The sequence below is a fragment of the Symphalangus syndactylus genome, chromosome X (assembly GCF_028878055.3).
Source record: "Symphalangus syndactylus isolate Jambi chromosome X, NHGRI_mSymSyn1-v2.1_pri, whole genome shotgun sequence".
In the NCBI taxonomy this organism is placed as follows: Eukaryota; Metazoa; Chordata; class Mammalia; order Primates; family Hylobatidae; genus Symphalangus; species Symphalangus syndactylus.
Genome location: NC_072447.2, coordinates 65446912 through 65464936, shown reverse-complemented (window position 1 = coordinate 65464936; position 18025 = coordinate 65446912). Strand labels below are relative to the sequence as shown.

At 53.6% G+C, this 18025-nt stretch overlaps 2 protein-coding genes and 1 non-coding gene across 10 annotated transcripts; all 3 read left to right on the top strand.

Moving 5' to 3' along the window:
* Positions 1 to 228: 228 nt before the first annotated feature.
* LOC129475988 (melanoma-associated antigen D4) lies at positions 229 to 7693 on the top strand. 8 transcript variants are annotated; one of them, XM_055268511.1, is made up of 14 exons: positions 229 to 372; positions 1275 to 1536; positions 1802 to 2635; positions 3060 to 3263; positions 3367 to 3430; positions 3624 to 3703; positions 4092 to 4183; positions 4810 to 4889; positions 4975 to 5017; positions 5409 to 5471; positions 5767 to 5814; positions 6416 to 6530; positions 6856 to 7286; positions 7482 to 7693. In XM_055268511.1, the coding sequence occupies exons 2-14, from the start codon at positions 1327 to 1329 to the stop codon at positions 7489 to 7491; spliced, it is 2274 nt and encodes a 757-aa protein (XP_055124486.1). In that variant the 5' UTR covers positions 229 to 372; positions 1275 to 1326; the 3' UTR covers positions 7492 to 7693. The 8 variants fall into 8 exon arrangements, with proteins under 8 accessions (XP_055124486.1, XP_055124490.1, XP_055124489.1 ...); XM_055268512.2 differs by having other exon boundaries at positions 249 to 372; positions 1236 to 1536; XM_055268515.1 differs by lacking the exon at positions 5767 to 5814 and having other exon boundaries at positions 1326 to 1536.
* LOC129476595 (small nucleolar RNA SNORA11) lies at positions 6043 to 6170 on the top strand. Its single transcript, XR_008655020.1, has one exon. It is a non-coding gene; the product is annotated as a small nucleolar RNA SNORA11 (small nucleolar RNA).
* A 7560-nt stretch (positions 7694 to 15253) lies between the features above and the next one.
* Positions 15254 to 16626, top strand: LOC129476236 (putative uncharacterized protein FLJ39060). The gene is made up of 2 exons (XM_055268976.1): positions 15254 to 15505; positions 16507 to 16626. The coding sequence occupies exons 1-2, from the start codon at positions 15254 to 15256 to the stop codon at positions 16624 to 16626; spliced, it is 372 nt and encodes a 123-aa protein (XP_055124951.1).
* The last annotated feature ends 1399 nt before the right edge of the window (positions 16627 to 18025 follow it).

Genomic DNA, 18025 nt, shown 5'->3' with positions numbered 1-18025 from the left:
GGGGGACTGAGAAGAGATGATTGGGTGGGTCGAGCTGCACTGCAGGGTATGAGTGTGCGCGCCCGCTGTAGGAGGAGGAGGAGGAGGAGAGGTGAAGTGGATCTGGCGGGAAGAGCCCCCCCACCCTACCTTCGACCCCACCGCCCACCCACCCGCAGAATCGCATGCGCACTGGAGACCTGGAGGAAAGGGCTTTTGTTGGGAAAGCGGGCGGGCTGGAGGGGTCCGCGCATGCGCAGGCTACCCAGCCGCGGGGGGTGCACGGAGAAAAGGGGCGGGGTGGTCCGGGCTGCTGTGCTGGCAGCAGTAGGCGAGGGCGCGGCTGCGGGGTTCCTGGTGCTGAGGACGGACGCCATTGGAGCCCCCGAGAAGGTAAGGATCCAGCCCCAGACAGGACCGGGAGGGGGCGAGTGGAACCCGAGACGCTGCGCCCTCCCTCCGCCTCCGGATCTGAACAAAGCCCAAGCACTCAGAACCGGAACCCCATTAGACTCAAGGTCTAGATAGGAGCCCCCATCACCATCAGACCCAGGCGCCCCGATGTGAGCCCTACTGAAACCGGAGCCCAGGATCCTCACCCCTTTAGCAGACCCGTGTGCTCCGAGCTGAGCTCCCTTCGACCTGAGGCCCCACCCCCACCCCAGCCACTCCTAGATTACTCGAACCAACCGAGCTGACCGCTTGCCCCCTTCCTGGAGTGCCCAGTCCTCGCGTTTGAGATCTGCAGCGCTCCGATTGGAGCCTCACCTAGGTCTGAGGCCCCCACTCCATCCGCCTCTAGTGCTCGAGTCTGAGCCCCACCTAGGCCCCCCGCCCGGACCTAGTCAAAGGTCCCTGGGGTTCTGTTTCGCTGAGCTTGCGGCTTGCCACTGCCCCCGTTGTCTGAGCTCTCCCATCTGCTCGCCCTTCATCCCGGTCCCCTTCTCTGGCCCTTAAATCCAAACCCTTTGTTTCTCTCTTCCCCAATGCATCCCCTTTGGGACTCTTCGGACCCCAGCCCTCCAGAACACCCCCTCGTCAAATCTAGCCGCTGGGATGGCGAGCCTGCCCATCCTAAACTCCGCTTTCAGTGCGGCGCCTCCTGAGACCTCCTCTGCCCCTTTCCTTGGGCTCTGTCCCTGACCAGGTCTACCCCATCAGAAAGCCAAACCGTCTGCCCCCCACCTCCCCCCCTGCGCCCTACTGCCTAATATTGCCTAGTAACCTGATGATTGTCGCCCCTCACCTCCCGGGAGATCCCGCCTCCCATTGGATCCCGCCCCCTCCCCCTGCAGCTGCTTCACCCTCCCTCTCAGGCTGAGCTCTCATCTCCCTGGGACCCGCAGCATGGCTGAGGGAAGCTTCAGCGTGCAATCGGAAAACTACAGCGTTGAAGACATGGATGAGGGTAGCGACGAAGTCGGCGAGGAAGAGATGGTTGAAGGCAACGACTATGAAGAATTCGGTGCGTTTGGTGGCTATGGCACCCTCACCAGCTTTGACATCCATATCCTCAGAGCCTTCGGAAGCTTGGGTCCAGGCCTTCGCATCTTATCGGTGAGGCCCCTTCCTGGCCACCTGCTGGCCTGGGCCTTTCCCCTGTGAATGGGGGAGGGAGGAGGGGGGAGCAAGGAGGGTTGTGTGGGAAAGGACTGCCCAGCTTCCCCAAGCCTTCCCTCCCCTGCTCGGAAGAAGAAGATTTGGGAAGGTCTTGGGGTGTTCAGGGCTGACTGCTGGGAAGAGGCTGGCCAGCACAGGGAAGCTAACACAAGTATGTCGTCGAGCGGCCTGCCTTCCCCAACCCCTCTCTCTGGCCTTGCAGAATGAGCCCTGGGAACTGGAAAACCCTGTGCTGGCCCAGACCCTGGTGGAGGCATTGCAGCTGGATCCGGAAACACTTGCCAACGAGACGGCCGCCCGTGCTGCCAACGTAGCCCGCGCCGCCGCCTCCAACCGTGCGGCTCGGGCCGCTGCCGCCGCTGCCCGTACCGCCTTCAGTCAGGTGGTCGCTAGCCACCGGGTGGCCACGCCGCAGGTCTCAGGAGAGGATACCCAGCCCACGACCTACGCCGCCGAAGCTCAGGGGCCCACCCCTGAGCCACCGCTTGCTTCTCCGCAGACCTCCCAGATGTTAGTCACCAGTGAGATGGCTGCCCCCGGGGCTCCGGCAACCTCCGCACAGTCCCAGACAGGCTCCCCGGCCCAGGAGGCCGCTACCGAGGGCCCTAGTAGCGCCTGTGCTTTCTCTCAGGCTCCGTGTGCCAGGGAGGTGGACGCCAACCTGCCCAGCACAGCCTTCCTGGGTCAGAATGATGTCTTTGATTTCACTCAGCCGGCAGGTGTCAGTGGCATGGCCTTCCCGCGCCCCAAGAGACCTGCCCCAGCCCAAGAGGCTGCCACAGAGGGCCCCAGTGCCGCCTCCGGTGTGCCCCAGACGGGACCTGGCAGGGAGGTGGCAGCCACCCGGCCCAAGACCACCAAGTCGGGGAAGGCGCTGGCCAAGACTCGGTGGGTGGAGCCTCAGAATGTTGTGGCGGCAGCTGCTGCCAAGGCCAAGATGGCCACGAGCATCCCTGAGCCGGAGGGTGCAGCTGCTGCCACTGCTCAGCACAGTGCTGAGCCCTGGGCCAGGATGGGAGGCAAGAGGACCAAGAAGGTGAGATCCCCCTGCCCCCTGCCACCTCCACGCCCCCTTGCTCCTGTCCTTTCCTTCTCCTCCCTTTCCTGCTCCTCTCCTCCCTCTCCTCTCCCCCTTCTTCCTCTCTTCTCCTCTTTCCCCTCCTTCTCTCCTCACCTCCCCTCTCCTCCCCTCCTCTCCTCTCAGCTAGTCCATGTTTCTCCAACACAAGTTTGCTGAGCATGTTTTCACTCCACGTAGTCCCTACCCTCAGGACTGGTGGGAGAAGAGGCTGGCTCAGTGCCTGGCACTTAGTAAGCACGCAGCACATGCCAGCCGCTGCTGGTACTGCTCTCATTTCCAAGAGCCTGCTACGGGTGAGGTGCGTGCCGGGTGCTTTTGTGTCTCACTTTGGCACGGGAAGCCTGGTAGCCCTGGGTCTCTCCTCTCTCGAATGATACAGTCCAAGCACCTGGATGATGAGTATGAGAGCAGCGAGGAGGAGAGAGAGCCTCCTGCGGTCCCACCCACCTGGAGAGCATCACAGCCCTCATTGACGGTGCGGGCTCAGTTGGCCCCTCGGCCCCCGATGGCCCTGAGGTCCCAGATACCCTCAAGGCACGTACTGTGCCTGCCCCCCCGCAACGTGACCCTTCTGCAAGAGAGGGTAAGAAGCCCACCCTCCCCCATCTCCCTCCTCTCCTCCCTTGTGGGCCACATCTCTGCTGTCACCCATGCCTTGACCTCCCCGCATGTTCCTCCTTCTCCAGGCAAATAAGTTGGTGAAATACCTGATGATTAAGGACTACAAGAAGATCCCCATCAAGCGCGCAGGTAGGCAGCCCGTGCCCCCTTCGCCATCCCCTAGTCTGTGGGCATCCCTTTGCTTGCGTGCCGCGGCTGGTCCCTCCGTAGCCACGGGACGGGGTCCTGGCTGTGCCACCCTCGGCAGGGCTGACCAAGGGGCTACAGCTCTGTGACCCCTGCTCAGCCCAGGTGCTTTCTCCAACTCTTCCCCCTCCTGCAGACATGCTGAAGGATGTCATCAGAGAATATGACGAACATTTCCCTGAGATCATTGAACGAGCAACGTACACCCTGGAAAAGGTGGGTGCAGGATGGGAGCAGCTCTGTGGAGGAAGAGCGGGCATGGGGGTGGGGTGACCCTGCAGCCCCTCAAGGCCCAGTCTCTGGAGCCATCTCTCACCTCTCCGACTCTGAGCTTCCACTGCACTGGCAGTTTGACTTGTGCTTCCTGCCCTCGGCTTCTCTCTCTCATGCTCTCTGAGTGTCTCGCCGTCTGGCCAGGTGGGTCTCATCGCCTCTGCCAGCGTCAGCTCCCACAGCGAAGGTCTTCCGTGCGCTGTCTTCTTCTGCCCTCGCTCACGAGTTTGGATTCCTTGCTGAGGAGCAGTTCTAACTGGGAATCACTGTCTGCCGGCAGGATGCCCAGCATGGGGTTTGGATCTCACACTCTGTTTTCTCCCCCATGTAGAAGTTTGGGATCCACCTGAAGGAGATTGACAAGGAAGAACACCTGTATATTCTTGTCTGCACACGGGACTCCTCAGCTCGCCTCCTTGGAAAGTAAGAAAGGGAAGGCGGGTCGTGGCCTTCCTCCGTGGTGTCCCTTCCCTGCCCACACCCCTTCAGTGAAGCAGGAAGACGGGGCTTGAGTGCGGCGCACGGCTCCCACACACAGCGAGGGCCGCCTGGTGACCGCTGGATGAAAGGAATGATAGCCTGGGGTGAGGCCTTGCTGCCATCAGGTCTCCCCAAGTTGCTGCCGGGCTTTATCCCCAAAGCTTCGGAGGAAAGTGGCTTGCCTCTTTCTCCTGCCTGCCTGGCCTGGGCCCGGCAGAGCTGGCCTAGGGGAGAGCTTCCTCTTCAGTGTAGGTCCTGATGTGGCAGGGGCAGGACAGGTCTGGAGCCATCTCTGGACACACGTTTGCCATTTGCAGAGCTTCGGCTCCCTGCCTTGCCCTGTCCTCTGCAGAACCCTGTCAGGGAAGTGTTAGTACCCATGTTTTATAGAGGAGGTGATTAAGTCTCAGGCGGAGGTGCGAATGGTCTGCCAGCAGCTAGTGAACTGTGCCTGTCCTGGGAAGAGTTCCCCTCAAGCTGGGAAACCTGAGAGAGGCTAGTTGGGAGAGCCTGGTGGTGTCTCTCAGGCAAATAGCTGCCGAACAGGATTTCTCTTTCCACACCTTTAGAACCAAGGACACTCCCAGGCTGAGTCTCCTCTTGGTGATTCTGGGCGTCATCTTCATGAATGGCAACCGTGCCAGCGAGGGTGAGTGGCTGGACCTGCAACTGGGGGGCTGCCCGTAGTCTCATCTTCTGGGTGCCAAACTCTCGTACCTCCTCTCCCCTCGCAGCTGTCCTCTGGGAGGCACTACGCAAGATGGGACTGCGCCCTGGGTATGATTGGCCTCTCCAGCTCCTCCCCTCGGTGCTATCCTCTGGCCAAAGAGGTCCTGGGATTGCAACAGCCTGGTGCTCTGGCGCAAGGGCGTGGGGCGCCCTGGGCTCGGTAGAGAGCAAAGGATCTCACCGGGGCGGATGGGGAAGCAGTGCTGGACGCTGCTCAGCCCCCTTTCTGTTCTGTGGCCCCAGATGACATCTAAGAGAGACAGTCAGAGTCAGGGGTTCCATCAAATCCCTACCTGGGGCATCCCTGACCAACAGTCCTCTGGCTTCTGCTGCATGCCCAGGCCTCCACAGCGACTCCCCGTGGGCTGGGAGCTCATAGTCATGCTAGGGAGGGCCCCTGCCACCGTCTCTGCTCATGGATTCCTTTCCTTGCCCTCAGGGTGAGGCACCCATTCCTCGGCGATCTGAGGAAGCTCATCACAGATGACTTCGTGAAGCAGAAGTAAGTATCACCTGAGCCAACTGCGGCTCTCACTCGAGCATCCTTTGTGTGCTGGTCTAGCTGAGAAAGCAGTTCCCTATCCCAAATCTTCAACTGGAGGGATGGGTGTCTCTGGCCTGGGAGTGAGCGGCAGTGGGGCTATGCGAGCGTGTGGGGTGCCGAAGGCCAGGGCGGTCTTGGGAAAAGGGAGCGCACATCACCTGAGAACATGGTGTGGGGTGTGATAATGGCCACCATCTCCTTGAGCACCTGCCCTGTAGACTGACACAAGAGTTCCCCCTGGTTTACACCTAAGGAACCCGGAGCTCAGAGAGGGGACGCCTCTGAGCATGGCTCCCAGCCGGTAAGGGCCTCAGCCCAACTCTCCTGATTTTCAGGCCAGGGGCCACCCTCTCCCCGTCCCTGGAGGACTTGCCAACGCACAGGCGCGCATGCACACCAACAAAGGGTCAGGACTTGAGGAGGATGCCTGGAGCACGCTTCTCCTGGCTGACTGTTTCTTCCTCTCCAGTCGTTTCCTCTGGTGGGCCTCTCCAGGGCTCCGCCGGGGTGTGGCCAAGACCCTCGAGGTGGGGTGTGCTCAGAGCAGGGGGCCTGAAGAATGGCTCCTCTGTTTACAACACACCCAACAGGAAGCTGGGGTCATCGTGGTGAGGGGCACAAACTTGTGGCCTCCCTACAGACAAATGCCCTACATGTGGCCCTCCTGCACCTCCGCATGGCTTCCGGGGAAGACCGATGGCAAAAGGCTTTGAAGGCCTCACTTTTGCAGGCAGAAGTCCTGGGAGTTGGTTTGGGAATGAGTGAAGGGCTGGAGGGGCAGGGCAGTCCTCTTCCAGGAGCTGAGCTGCGGCATCGGGTTGAGGAGGGGCCCCCTGGAACCCATCCGTTCAGCAACAGGTCTGCCTGGCTAGAAGCAAAGTTTACTTTCCTCTCATGCCAAGGTACCTGGAATACAAGAAGATCCCCAACAGCAACCCACCTGAGTATGAATTCCTCTGGGGCCTGCGAGCCCGCCATGAGACCAGCAAGATGAGGGTCCTGAGATTCATTGCCCAGGTAAGGGAGAGCCTCTGTTGGGTGCCCGGCACCAGGGGTGGTGCTCTCCACACCTTGCTTGTTTCTTGGTCGAGGCCTCCTTCCCATTACCCCATATTCCAGTGAGGGTACCAAACGCTCACAGAGGCACCTGAGCACCCTACACAAGGTCACAGATGGGGCAAAATCCCAGGTCTGGCACAGGAGAGTAGGAGCCCCCAATCCCTGTGGTCCTGATTTTTGCCGCCCTCATTGCACAAAGCACACGGGAGGGGGTGAGGCGGGTCGCGGGTGCTCAGCCACTGTGGGGTAGCTCTGTGTCTATGCTCGCCCTTTTCCTCCTCAGAATCAGAACCGAGACCCCCGGGAATGGAAGGCTCATTTCTTGGAGGCTGTGGATGATGCTTTCAAGACAATGGATGTGGATATGGCCGAGGAACATGCCAGGGCCCAGATGAGGGCCCAGATGAATATCGGGGATGAAGCTCTGATTGGACGGTGGAGCTGGGATGACATACAAGTCGAGCTCCTGACCTGGGATGAGGACGGAGATTTTGGCGACGCCTGGGCCAGGATCCCCTTTGCTTTCTGGGCCAGATACCATCAGTACATTCTGAATAGCAACCGTGCCAACAGGAGGGCCACGTGGAGAGCTGGTGTCAGCAGCGGCACCAATGGAGGGGCCAGCACCAGCGTCCTAGATGGCCCTAGCACCAGCTCCACCATCCGGACCAGAAATGCCGCCAGAGCTGGTGCCAGCTTCTTCTCCTGGATCCAGTAAGAGTTTCGGTATAGAAATGAGACTCTGCAGGAGGGCTGCGGAGTGGGGTGAGATGTCGGAGAGAGGGCCGGCGTGGGGGCGTTGGGGGCAACGGCAACAGCATGGACGGATACTTATTTTGTTACGTATACCCCTCCCTGGTCCACTTGTGCCCACGGATGTTGTCACTTTGGTTTCTTGTGCTTTTATAGGCACCGTTGATGAACTGCAGCGATCTTACTGGCCAAGCCAGAGCGCCTCCTCTCAGATTCCTTCTCGACACAGCACCCTAGGCGGCTTCTTCCTGTCAGTCAGAGGTGGCATGCAAGATGAAGCTCTCTTTGCTCTTCCTGCTTTCATTTTGTGCTTTTCCTTGTGCTTTCACGTTTTGGGTATCAGTGTTACATTAAAGTTGCAAAATTAATTTAGACGTTTCTTCCTTTACCTGCACACCCATTGCCATACCTGGCCACGCTTGGGCTTGTAGCAAGGAAACTTCTTCAGGCTCTCTGGGGTAGGTGGGCCCCACCTCTGCCAAAAAGGCCCACAGGGACAGGTGGGATGCTGGGAGGTGCGGAGGTTGGTTACGCCTGAGTGTGCGACCAGGAGTTTGGAGAGGCCCCAGTGCTCATGGTTATGTGATTTTCTACAAGCCTTGCTCAGCAGCCCCAGGGACATGGCAAGAGGTGGGGCCAGAGCAGGGGCGGGGTGGAAAACTGCAGCTTGGTGCCACTGCCCCTCCCGCCGAGGGACAGGGTCCAAGGCTCTCACCAGGACCCACCTCCCACACCCCCTCCTTGGAGACGATGTTCCAGAACCCTTGGCTCATCATCCACACAGTTCAGGACCCCGTCCTCGGTACAGAGTCTGACGGACAATGAGGTGGGCCCCGCAGTGGTGTTCGCAGCCCTCCAGTGGGTAGAATGAGGGGCCGTGATTGCTGAGGGAGCAGGATGTAATAAAAACAACGCACGGTGCGCGCGCACACAGTCCCTTGCCTGTGACGGAACGGCGGCCTGTTTGGGGCTTCGCAGCCCTTCTCCCCCAGCAGCAGGGCTCTCCCAGTGAGGACAACACCAGGCCTACCTAGGTCCTGGTGTGTTCAAGGGCTGGGTGATGTCTGGAGGGGTCTGAGGTAGGGCTGCACGTGCTTCAGGTACAAGACGGTGAGGGCAGAGACAATTTGGTCTCCTGGGAAGGGCTCAGTGGCAGGCAGGGACAGTGTCCAGGGCTTTCTGGAGTTCCCCGGTAATGTCCAGGGCTTGGGAGGACAGAGCCCTAGATAAGGAGGGAAAACATAGCAGTGGAAGGCTCCCTGCTTCCCACCCCCGCACCCAGCCCCAGCCTCTGTTTCCCCAGGAGGGGCTGCCATCTCCGCCACGGCCAGATCCTGACCTAGACCAGGCTACCTAATTTGGGAGGCCCAGTGGAAAATGAAAACACGAGTCTCCTTGTCAAAAACTATGAAGGATTTCAAAACAACAACAGCAGAGCATGGAGCCACATGGGGAGCCCTGGTGAGCATCGGACTGCATTGGTTGCACACCCCAGAAGCTGTCCGTCAGAAAGGCTTTGGGTGGGTCTCCATGTTGGCTGCCGCTGTGATTTCTGCTTCTCTGGTGCTTGGGTCCATGCTTGGCCACACTGACATTCTGGGACTCTGACAGAAATCCAGTCCCAAAGTTTTACTGGAACACACACACACACACACACACACACACACAGGCACACAGTGGAGTCCCCTTCCCTTTATGTCTCCTGGTTTGTGGTCTGGGCTGTGGAAGAGATGAGGGATGCCTGGGACTCCACCCCTGGTGTCATAAATTTAATGCTATTTGGCCGGAACCTCCCCAGACACCCTTGTGCACATAGCGGGCACATGCCTGTCCTTGGATCAGGGTGGGGGTAGTCACCATAAGCCACAGGAGTGAGTTTGAACACTGTGTGCAGAGGGCACTTGAGATATGGAAGCTCCGCTGGAAAGGAACAGGAAGCAGCCCTCAGAGGCAGGGTGCTGGCCAGATCACGGCCTCCTCCGGCCTCCAGGCTTGCTGGACACTCCCCTTTTCACATCACTTTGCCGCGGTGGGGCCTCACCAGGGACCCCCTCCCCCTACCCTGTAGGGGCAGTGCTGAGAGCAACTGGGAAGAGAGGAGGAGGGCAGGGAGGCGGGAGCGCCCTGGTGGGAAGTGGGGGCGGACTGGACTGCGCGTCCTGCAGGAGGGTCAGACCGGCCACCCTGGGGACGGCCACCACCTCACTCACATGGCAAACAGGAGACCCAGGCAGGCTTCCCCCATGCCCCCAGCCTGGGGCCTTCTGCAGACCCCTCACTGCAAAGGCCCACAGTTCACATCAGCAGGTGTTTTCTGAGGCCCTGCTGTGGCAGTGGACAGCACTCACAGCCTTCTCCCAGCCTGGCCTGCTCCCTCTGATCACCCCTGCCCCAGGCCTGGCGATGGACGAGCGTTCGTGCATTCACTTGTTTCCAGTTATTGACATTATGCATAAAGTTGTTCTGAATATTCATGTACAATTTCTCGTCTGGGCCTATGTTTCCATTTCTCTGGCAAGCCCGAGAGGTGGGGGCAGTAAGGCCATTTCACGGTCTCAGCCAACTGAGGCTCCAAGAGGGAAGATGCTCTCCCCAAGTCACACAGCCAGGAAGCGGCAGAGTACAGACTTGAACCCAGGACCCTCTGAGGCCAGGGTGCATGCACTGGGCCCTGCTGTCGGCCGCCCCTGCCATCCAGGGGCTCACAGTGTCCCGGGGGTGATACACCCACCTGCTGGGCACTCTCTCCTGACACCCACCCTCCCACCCACGTGCACATACCGCTCCCCATCTCCCTTCATTGTGCATGATCACCACCCCTCACGGCTTCCCTGAACGACAGGCTCCACCCCAGGTTTCTGAGGCCTGCCACCACCCTCCCAGCCTCCTGAGACATCAGGTTGGGTGTTTTCCTTCCTGGGCATCCATCCTGCTGCTCCTCCTCGTTTTTGTCGTCATCAGGCCCTGGGCCAAGGGCGTTTTGCCCACTACCTCATGACACCCTCAAAGATCGTCTGAGCTACTACTGTGCACTTGAAGAAACAGACTCAGAGAAGGGAGGTGACTTGCCTGAGATCTCTGACCCAGGTTTGCCGCTGCCTCCACTAGTGACCTTGGCCCAGCCTCTTCTCTTGACCAGTTGCATATCGTTTGGTGTGGCATGTGAGGAACCATTCACATGGTTTGCACATTGATTATTATTTGTCGTCTTAATACTGAATTATAAGAGTGCTTTTTTGCGTGCAAACTTTTCCATTGTCGGGTAGCGTATATTGCAAACATTGCCGCAATGAATGGTTTGCTTTTTCATTTCGCTGATGATGAAAAGCCAGATTTCCAAATTTGATGAAATTCACTTAACGTGTTTTTGCGTGGCTATTGCTTTCTGTGTCATAGCTATAAGAGTCCTTCGCCTACAGCAAGTTTTTCAAGGCTTTATCCTGAATTCTCTTCCAGAGGTCTTATGCTTTAGCTTTTTTGCTGACATTTAGGGTCTTCACAAACTTCAGAAGTTTGAAATCATACCAATTATCTTTTCTGACCACAGTGGAATGAAACTAGAAAGCAATACCGGAAGGAGAATTGAAAAAGTCACAAACAGGCGGAAATTACAACACTCTCTTCAATAACCAGTGGGTCAAAGAACAGACCACAAGGAAATTAGAAAGTATCTTGAGACACATGACAATGAAAACACCACATACCACAACTAAGGAGATGCAGGGAAAGCAGTGTTAAGAGGGAAGTTTATTGTGGTAAATGCTTACAGCGAAAAAGAAGAAAGATCTCAAATCAACAGGCTATCTTTGTGTTGCGAGAACTAGAAAAGGAAGAACAACGTAAACCCAAAGTTAGCAGAAGGAAGGAAGTAATAAAGATTAGAGCACAAATAAAGGAAATGGAGAATAGACAAATAATAGGAAAAAAAACAATGAAACTAAGAGCTGGTGTCTCTGAAAAGGTGAACATAGGTTAAGCAGATTAAGAAAAAACAGAGAAGGGTCAAATAACTAAAATCAGAATGACAGAGGGGCATTACAATTGATACTACAGAAATAAAAAAGATTATAAAGAGAAGACCAGGAACAACTATACCCCAACAGATTTGATACTTTAGAAGAAATGGATAAATTCTGAGAAACATACACGCTGCCAAGACTGACTCCTGAAGAAGTAAAAAATCTCAGATCTCGACAACTCGTAAGGAGACTTAACCAGTATTCATCAACCTCCCAACAGAGAAATCCCCAGGACTAGATGGCTTCAGTGGAGAATTCTACTAAACATTTAGAGAAGAATTAGGACCAGAAACACACACACACACACACACTTCCCAAAAGAATGTTTATGCATGCATATTCAACAAAAGTCTAGCACACCGAGTTCAACAACACATGAAAGGCCCATGACCACGTGGGATTTATTCGTGGAATGCAAGGAAGTTTTGATCAATGAAAATCAACTAATTTAGTGTACGGCATCAACAAAATGAAGACAAAACCACATGATCGGCTCAATTGATGCACTAAAAGCATCTGACAAAAGTCAACCCCCTTCGTGATAAAAACACTCAAACTCCTTGGAACAGAAGGAAACAACCTCAACGCAACGTCACAGAACTCCTATATAAAATACTCATTGTGAACACTGTACTCGATGGCGAAAGAGTGAAAGCTTTTCCTCTAAGATCAGGAGCAAGACAGAGATGCCCGCTTTTGCTACTTCTCAACATAGTCCCGGAAGTTCAGAGGGCAATTAAGCAAGAAAATGAAATAAAAAGGCATCCTTTTTATTTCACTTCATTTTATTTTTAGAAAAGGCATCCTTTTTATGTCCTGTATTCTAAATAATCCATAGCTCAAGGAAAACATCACCAATCAAATCACAAAGTATTTTGAACCTGAAGAAAACTTATGGGACATATTTTAATTGTCTAGATTGCATGAAAAAGAAAGGCACAACATTTGCATCTTTCTCAACAATGTTGAACAACAGATTAAATCTGAAGAAAGCAGAAGAAATGAAATAACGATAAAAGTATAAATCAGTTAAAGATAAAACAACACAGCCAGAGGTGGTTTTTTGTAAAGATGATGTGATTAAGACATGCCTTGTGTGGGCCTGAACAAAAAGGAAGCAACCCGTGTCCGGAGTGGCTAAGGAGACATCACTATGGGCAACGAAGGCATTAAAGAGATCATTATTCAAAACCATGAGCAACTTTATGCCCACAAATGTGAAACTTTGGGTATAATTTACACATTTCAAGAAAATACAACAAAATGACAGAAAACAGACTAAACATCTGAATTGTCTACAAATTCTAAACGGGCGGAATCTGAAGGAAACGACAGCAGCAGCCACAAGAACCTACAGACTCTGATGCCGCCACCGATTAATTCTACAAAACGTTTGTGAAGGAAGGAATGTCAATCTTACCTTCTTGCCAGGTAACATAAAAAAGGGGAAATGCTTCCTATCCCATTTTATGAGGCAAAAACCTTAAAGGGCATGGTAAGAAATGAAATGCACAGGCCTATCTTTCACATAAGCACAGAAGAAGAAATCTTGAATAAAGCACTAGCAAAACAAATCAGTTAAATCTCCAAAAAGGAAAACGTATCACAAACAAGTCAAGAGTATTCTAGAAATGAAACGGTTCAGCGCTTGAAAAATCTATCTCTCAGAAGTAATGTATGGAGGAGAAAAAATATGATATTCCCTACAGACGCAGGAAGGGTATTTCATGGGTTTGATTTTTTTAAATGACCATGCACTTATGATAAAACCTCTTAGCCAACTACGAACAAAAGGGAACTCTCTAGATTCCGTTGGAATACCTTTAAAAAGCCTATGAAAACAATGATACTTACTGGTGACATGTTGACAGCTTTCCCTCTGAGATCGGGGGGGGAAAAATAAAAACAGATACATCCACTGTCACCACTCACAGTGCCATGAAGGAAGAAAAAGTAATCAAAGCAGTCCTGCAAGCACAGCCTTAAATGCATACGCATGTTAACCAAAGGACATCCTTGTGAACGTGCACCACAATAATAACACTAACACTCCAGTGCTGGAAACTACTGAAGAGTCCATTAGAAATAAAAGGCATGAATAAATTGTGGCATCGTCATACAATTCAAAATACTGCGCAGGAATGCAAAGAAACGAAATTCGGCTACAGAGCACAACAAAAGTGAATAGCAAGGAGAAACCCTAATGTTGCCAAGAGAAACCCGGATTATAAAATACGTACTATACTGATTCTACTCATGTGTAATGCGTTCACAAACAGGCAGGATTATCTTCAAGTGTTAAAAGTCACAAGAGTGGTTAGATTTGCTGAGGTGGAAGACAAGAGTGACTGGCATGAGAGTGCTTTTGAGCTGCCGGCAATACACTACACCACTTCTCAACCCAGATCGTAGGGGATCAGACGTCCCTGTGGAACCATTTACTGAGTGGTACCCTCATTTTGCGTGCAACTCCATTTTTGTATTATATTTCATTACAGTGTACATAAAGATGTTTAAATGAATACTATCCCAGGAATGTCCATAAGCAATGGATTCTTCAGCGATTTATATATTCTCTGACCACAATGCCACAATGGGATCTAGAAATTAATGACAAAAGATCATTACAAACCCCCGTATATGTTTGTAAATTAAGAAACATCCTCCTAAGTAACCCATGGCTCTAAGAAAAACTAACGTTGAAATAAGAAAATATTTTGAGCTTACTAATGAAACAAACTCCAGAGGTCTTTGCCTGCCAATATCACTAAGTCTCCTCTCTGGGGAAGTTTAGATTACACAGGAAGACTCCCCTGCATCTCTGAGAAGGGGCAAGATGCCAGCAGTCTGGACGCCAAACTCCAGCGGAGGTGAGGGACTGAAGATTGCTGTAGACAGCAACTGAAATCCCTATGCCGAGTTGGGATGTATGCCTTCAAGTGAGCCTGAAGTTCCAAAGCCCATAAATCTGCTGGTTCATGCTCTGCAGAGAGTACATTTGTCCTCCATCTCCCAGAGTTGGGGGAGAGCGATTTGTCATGCTACGAGGAGCTGAGAGGGGATCTGGGTGTCTAAGTGATTTGTAAATACACTTTCTAGAGCAATCGTGCAATTTACAGCCCCCACCATTACCAACAACGTGCCGGGATACATGGCAATGTCAGTGTTGCAGACAGTTGGAAGGTCTGGTGAGAGGGGATAAGTCAGTTGCTTTCTTGCCGTCCTCACTGCTAGTTGATGCTCAAGCTCTCTTGGCAACACAAGTGAGACTCCGTCTGTAAAAAAACAAAACATAAGAAAAAAATTAACATGTACTCCCAGCTACTCTGGAGGCTGTGGCTGGAGGATCCCTTGAGCTCAGCAGTTCGAGGCTACAGGGAGCTATGATCGTACCACTGCACTCCAGCCTGGGCAACAGAGCGAGAACCCCCCACACCCTCAAAAAAGATCAAGCTCTCTTAATCAGCTAAGTCAGTGTCACTCACCTGTTTCCTTCCCATCTTCTGCTACTTTCTTTCTTTTGTCTCCTCAGCCAGTTTCTTTGTCTTTATGGGGTAAAGCCTTAGGAGAAAAGGGTGCAGCCAGGAAAGAGGGAGGAGGAAGAGAGGTGAGAAGTGAACGTGAGAAAGAGAAGGGGTGAGTGAAGTACGTGACCAAAGGTGCCCTGGGGAAGCTGGGAGCAGGAACAAGGGTCCCCGGGTGAGTTGAAACAACCCCTCATGCTCTTTGGCCTGTTGGGTGCTCAGGTTGCAGGGAATGGGCATCCAGTTGGACCTCATGAGAACTCACACCTTGGGGTGTGGAGGGCAGGACACCATGAGAGGAGTCCCACCCTGCTGCAAAGGATAGAAGAGGAGAGTTGCCCCCAACGTGAAAGGGAAGGCAGTGACAGAAAGAGGCAAGCAGAGGATGGTGGATGTCAGAACAAGGACTATCATCAATGACATTTTCTTCACTGAGCCCACCCCAGAAATGAGCTCCCTTCCTGTGCGCTCTCACAGCTCCTTGTCGTTGAATCTCATATCACTGATGGTAATTTGCAGAGGAATAATTAAGTTGGTGATTCACTTTAGGATGTACTGCCCTCTGAGGCTGAAAGCTAAACACATAGAGCCCACGTTACGCCCAGCACCAGTTAAGGAACTAAGGATTAGTCACTGGGTAAGTATCAGGGGAGGGGAGGGCGGGGAGCGCGAGGGGAAGGAACGGCATAGAGAGAAGGAAAAAGCAAAGTGAGGGGAAAACCAGGGAGGACAACATGAGAAAGGAAAGAGGGAGGGAAAGGGCAGTGAGGGATCTGGGAACTCGGAGGGATGACAAAGGGAAAGATAAGGCATGGAGGAGAGAGAGCAGAGAGGGGAGATGAGGGGTGATGACAGAGGCTGAAGTGAGGTAGGAAGAGAGAGGAAAGAGGAAAGGAGTGTAGAGGAAATGGATGAGGGAGTACAGAGAAAGGAACAAGGGGAGAGGTCCTTTACCAAAGGGCGACTGATGAGCAGGGGGCAAGATGAAGGGGCAGTGAGGGACAAAGGGTAAGGAGGAGAAAACTGCCAGCTTTGAGAACTCTACCCTGCCCCTGGAAAGAGGGGATCCCCATCCCGGGTCAACCTGGGGCTCCCCGTGGGACTATCTCAGAGGGAGGAGCTGGATAAGCCAAGATCAAAGGGTGCACGGGACCGCTCTTGCCTTGCTGCATGTGTCATTCAGGGCCTTCCCACCCAAACAGGGGGACTGGTCACATCAACAGCCACCTCTGCTGAATCCAAGCTCTGCACCGGATCCTCCTTTCCCCTGCCGGATACGGGTTTCAACAAGCAAATTTAAGGGAATCACTCCCCTTCCTGGGATCCCTCCCTGACTGTATCAGTTGCAACCCCTTTCGTGGTCACAGAGGCCTGGCCTCTCCCACAAGAACCCTGTGGGCCAGCCAGTGTGATGCTCTGTACATCATACTTGTTCAGGATGAAGCCTGTGTGTGTGTGTGTGTGTGTGTGTATGGGGTGGGGGTGTGTGGGATGTGTGCATGTGTGTGTGTGTGTGTACTAATCACAAGGATCAATATATCTGTGGGGATTGTGAATTCTTTCGATGTGACTGCCTTGCTAGAATCGCCCCTCCCAGGGGCCTTTATTTCAAGGACCAACTCTGCTTTTCTCCCACAGCCCAATGAATGCATCAGACACTCAGCTTCAGTTCCCATGGCAACAGGGGCTAATGGCCTAGAGACTAAGGATGAGACAAAGAGAAACGCAGAGAAATGTGCGTGTTCTGTCTTCCTCTGAGGTACGCAAGCCCCTTATTCAGGAACTGAAAAGAACATTCGCTTTAGTTCTACCCTGCCCTTCCCTCAATGCTGGGTGGAGGAGGGCAGAAACGCAGACGGGCCTGACATGAATCCAGAATTTCTGCATCCTCTCAATGCACCTGCACGGTTTGGAGACAGGCTTCTTTGTCCCTGAGCCATCATGTTACCACCAATGTATTGTACCTGCAAACCATGCCTGTGGCACCTAGGATTCCTGCTACCCCAACTCACTTTCCTCTTTACCACCCTCTAGCCTCTATCATAGTAGGGGAGTTTTTTCAGTCATTCCTATTTTCTGACAGAAAGTTCCAGCCAGCCCAATTTCAGAAGCGCTGTCTCAGGAGGGCTCCCTGATCCTTCCTGCCAGAGTCACACAGGACACACCTCCTCCCTCTTCTCCTCTGTGGCCTGGGAGACCTCTGCCCAGACCATGGGACAAGTTCCTAGGGCTCCCCCTTCCTGCCACACTCCTGTTCCGCCAGGGCCTTGGGGAGACTCAGATGAGAGAGGTTTCTGATAGTCTCCCACTTCTGGAAGCAGCCAAACTAATGAGAGGCCTCTTGCCTGCCCCTCTTCCTGAGAAGCCCACCACCTTCTGTGTATTGACTCCCCTTACCAGAGGCTGGACAAACAGGGTGCCAGGCAGGACATGAGACATCCCACACTATAAATTTGTGATAAACAACAACTCAAAAGTTGGGCATATGCCCCCAACTTCCCCTCCCTTCTTTCCATTTATTCCAGTGAGTCTCAGAAGTCCCTTTGTCCAGCTGCACTCTCCTCTCCTGGGACCCAGCTGCCCTCCATTTCCCATGTCCTGGAACCCCTCAGTCCAAAATATCTAAGTAAACTCGTCTTCACTGCAATGGTGCAACCCACACCCACAGCCATGCCCTATGCCAGAAGGAACCACATGAAGTTCTGCCCATCTTCCTGACCTCCACAGATGTTGTGTGACATCCAGTCTCCTCTGGGTCAGGGGGTTTGTCTCATATGCACTCCTGAGTGCCCACCTGCCAGTGACTCCCCTGTGTTTCACACCCCTCTCGGGGGATCTCAGATCCACTTGGCTGCTGGTCTCTGTCTGGATGACCATGACCAGTTTCCCCTGGAGAAGGACCAATGGGGAACGGCAATGCAAGAAGGCAATGCTTCACTTGACTGCTCTGCTCCTTAAATCCCCAAAAGCACCACTCACGGGACTATAGACGCTATGCCAGTTACAGACTTCAGTGAAGGGTCAATAGTGACCACATGAAATTATAGTGGAACAAACTACTAGCGAGCGATGGCTAAGTATCCATGCTGCTAGAATCCAAAAGGAATCACCCATCCCCTGCCTCCCACGGAAAAGATAAGGTCTTCTGAGGACATTC

Coding starts and splice junctions, on each gene's coding strand:
- LOC129476236 (XM_055268976.1), top strand. CDS start 15,254: ATGGTGGATGTCAGAACAAGGACTATCATCAATGACATTTTCTTCACT. Junction 15,506..16,506: donor AACTAAGGATTAGTCACTGG/GTAAGTATCAGG, acceptor TTTCTCCCACAG/CCCAATGAATGCATCAGACA.
- LOC129475988 (XM_055268511.1), top strand. CDS start 1,327: ATGGCTGAGGGAAGCTTCAGCGTGCAATCGGAAAACTACAGCGTTGAA. Junction 3,431..3,623: donor GATCCCCATCAAGCGCGCAG/GTAGGCAGCCCG, acceptor CCCCTCCTGCAG/ACATGCTGAAGGATGTCATC. Junction 4,890..4,974: donor TGGCAACCGTGCCAGCGAGG/GTGAGTGGCTGG, acceptor CTCCCCTCGCAG/CTGTCCTCTGGGAGGCACTA.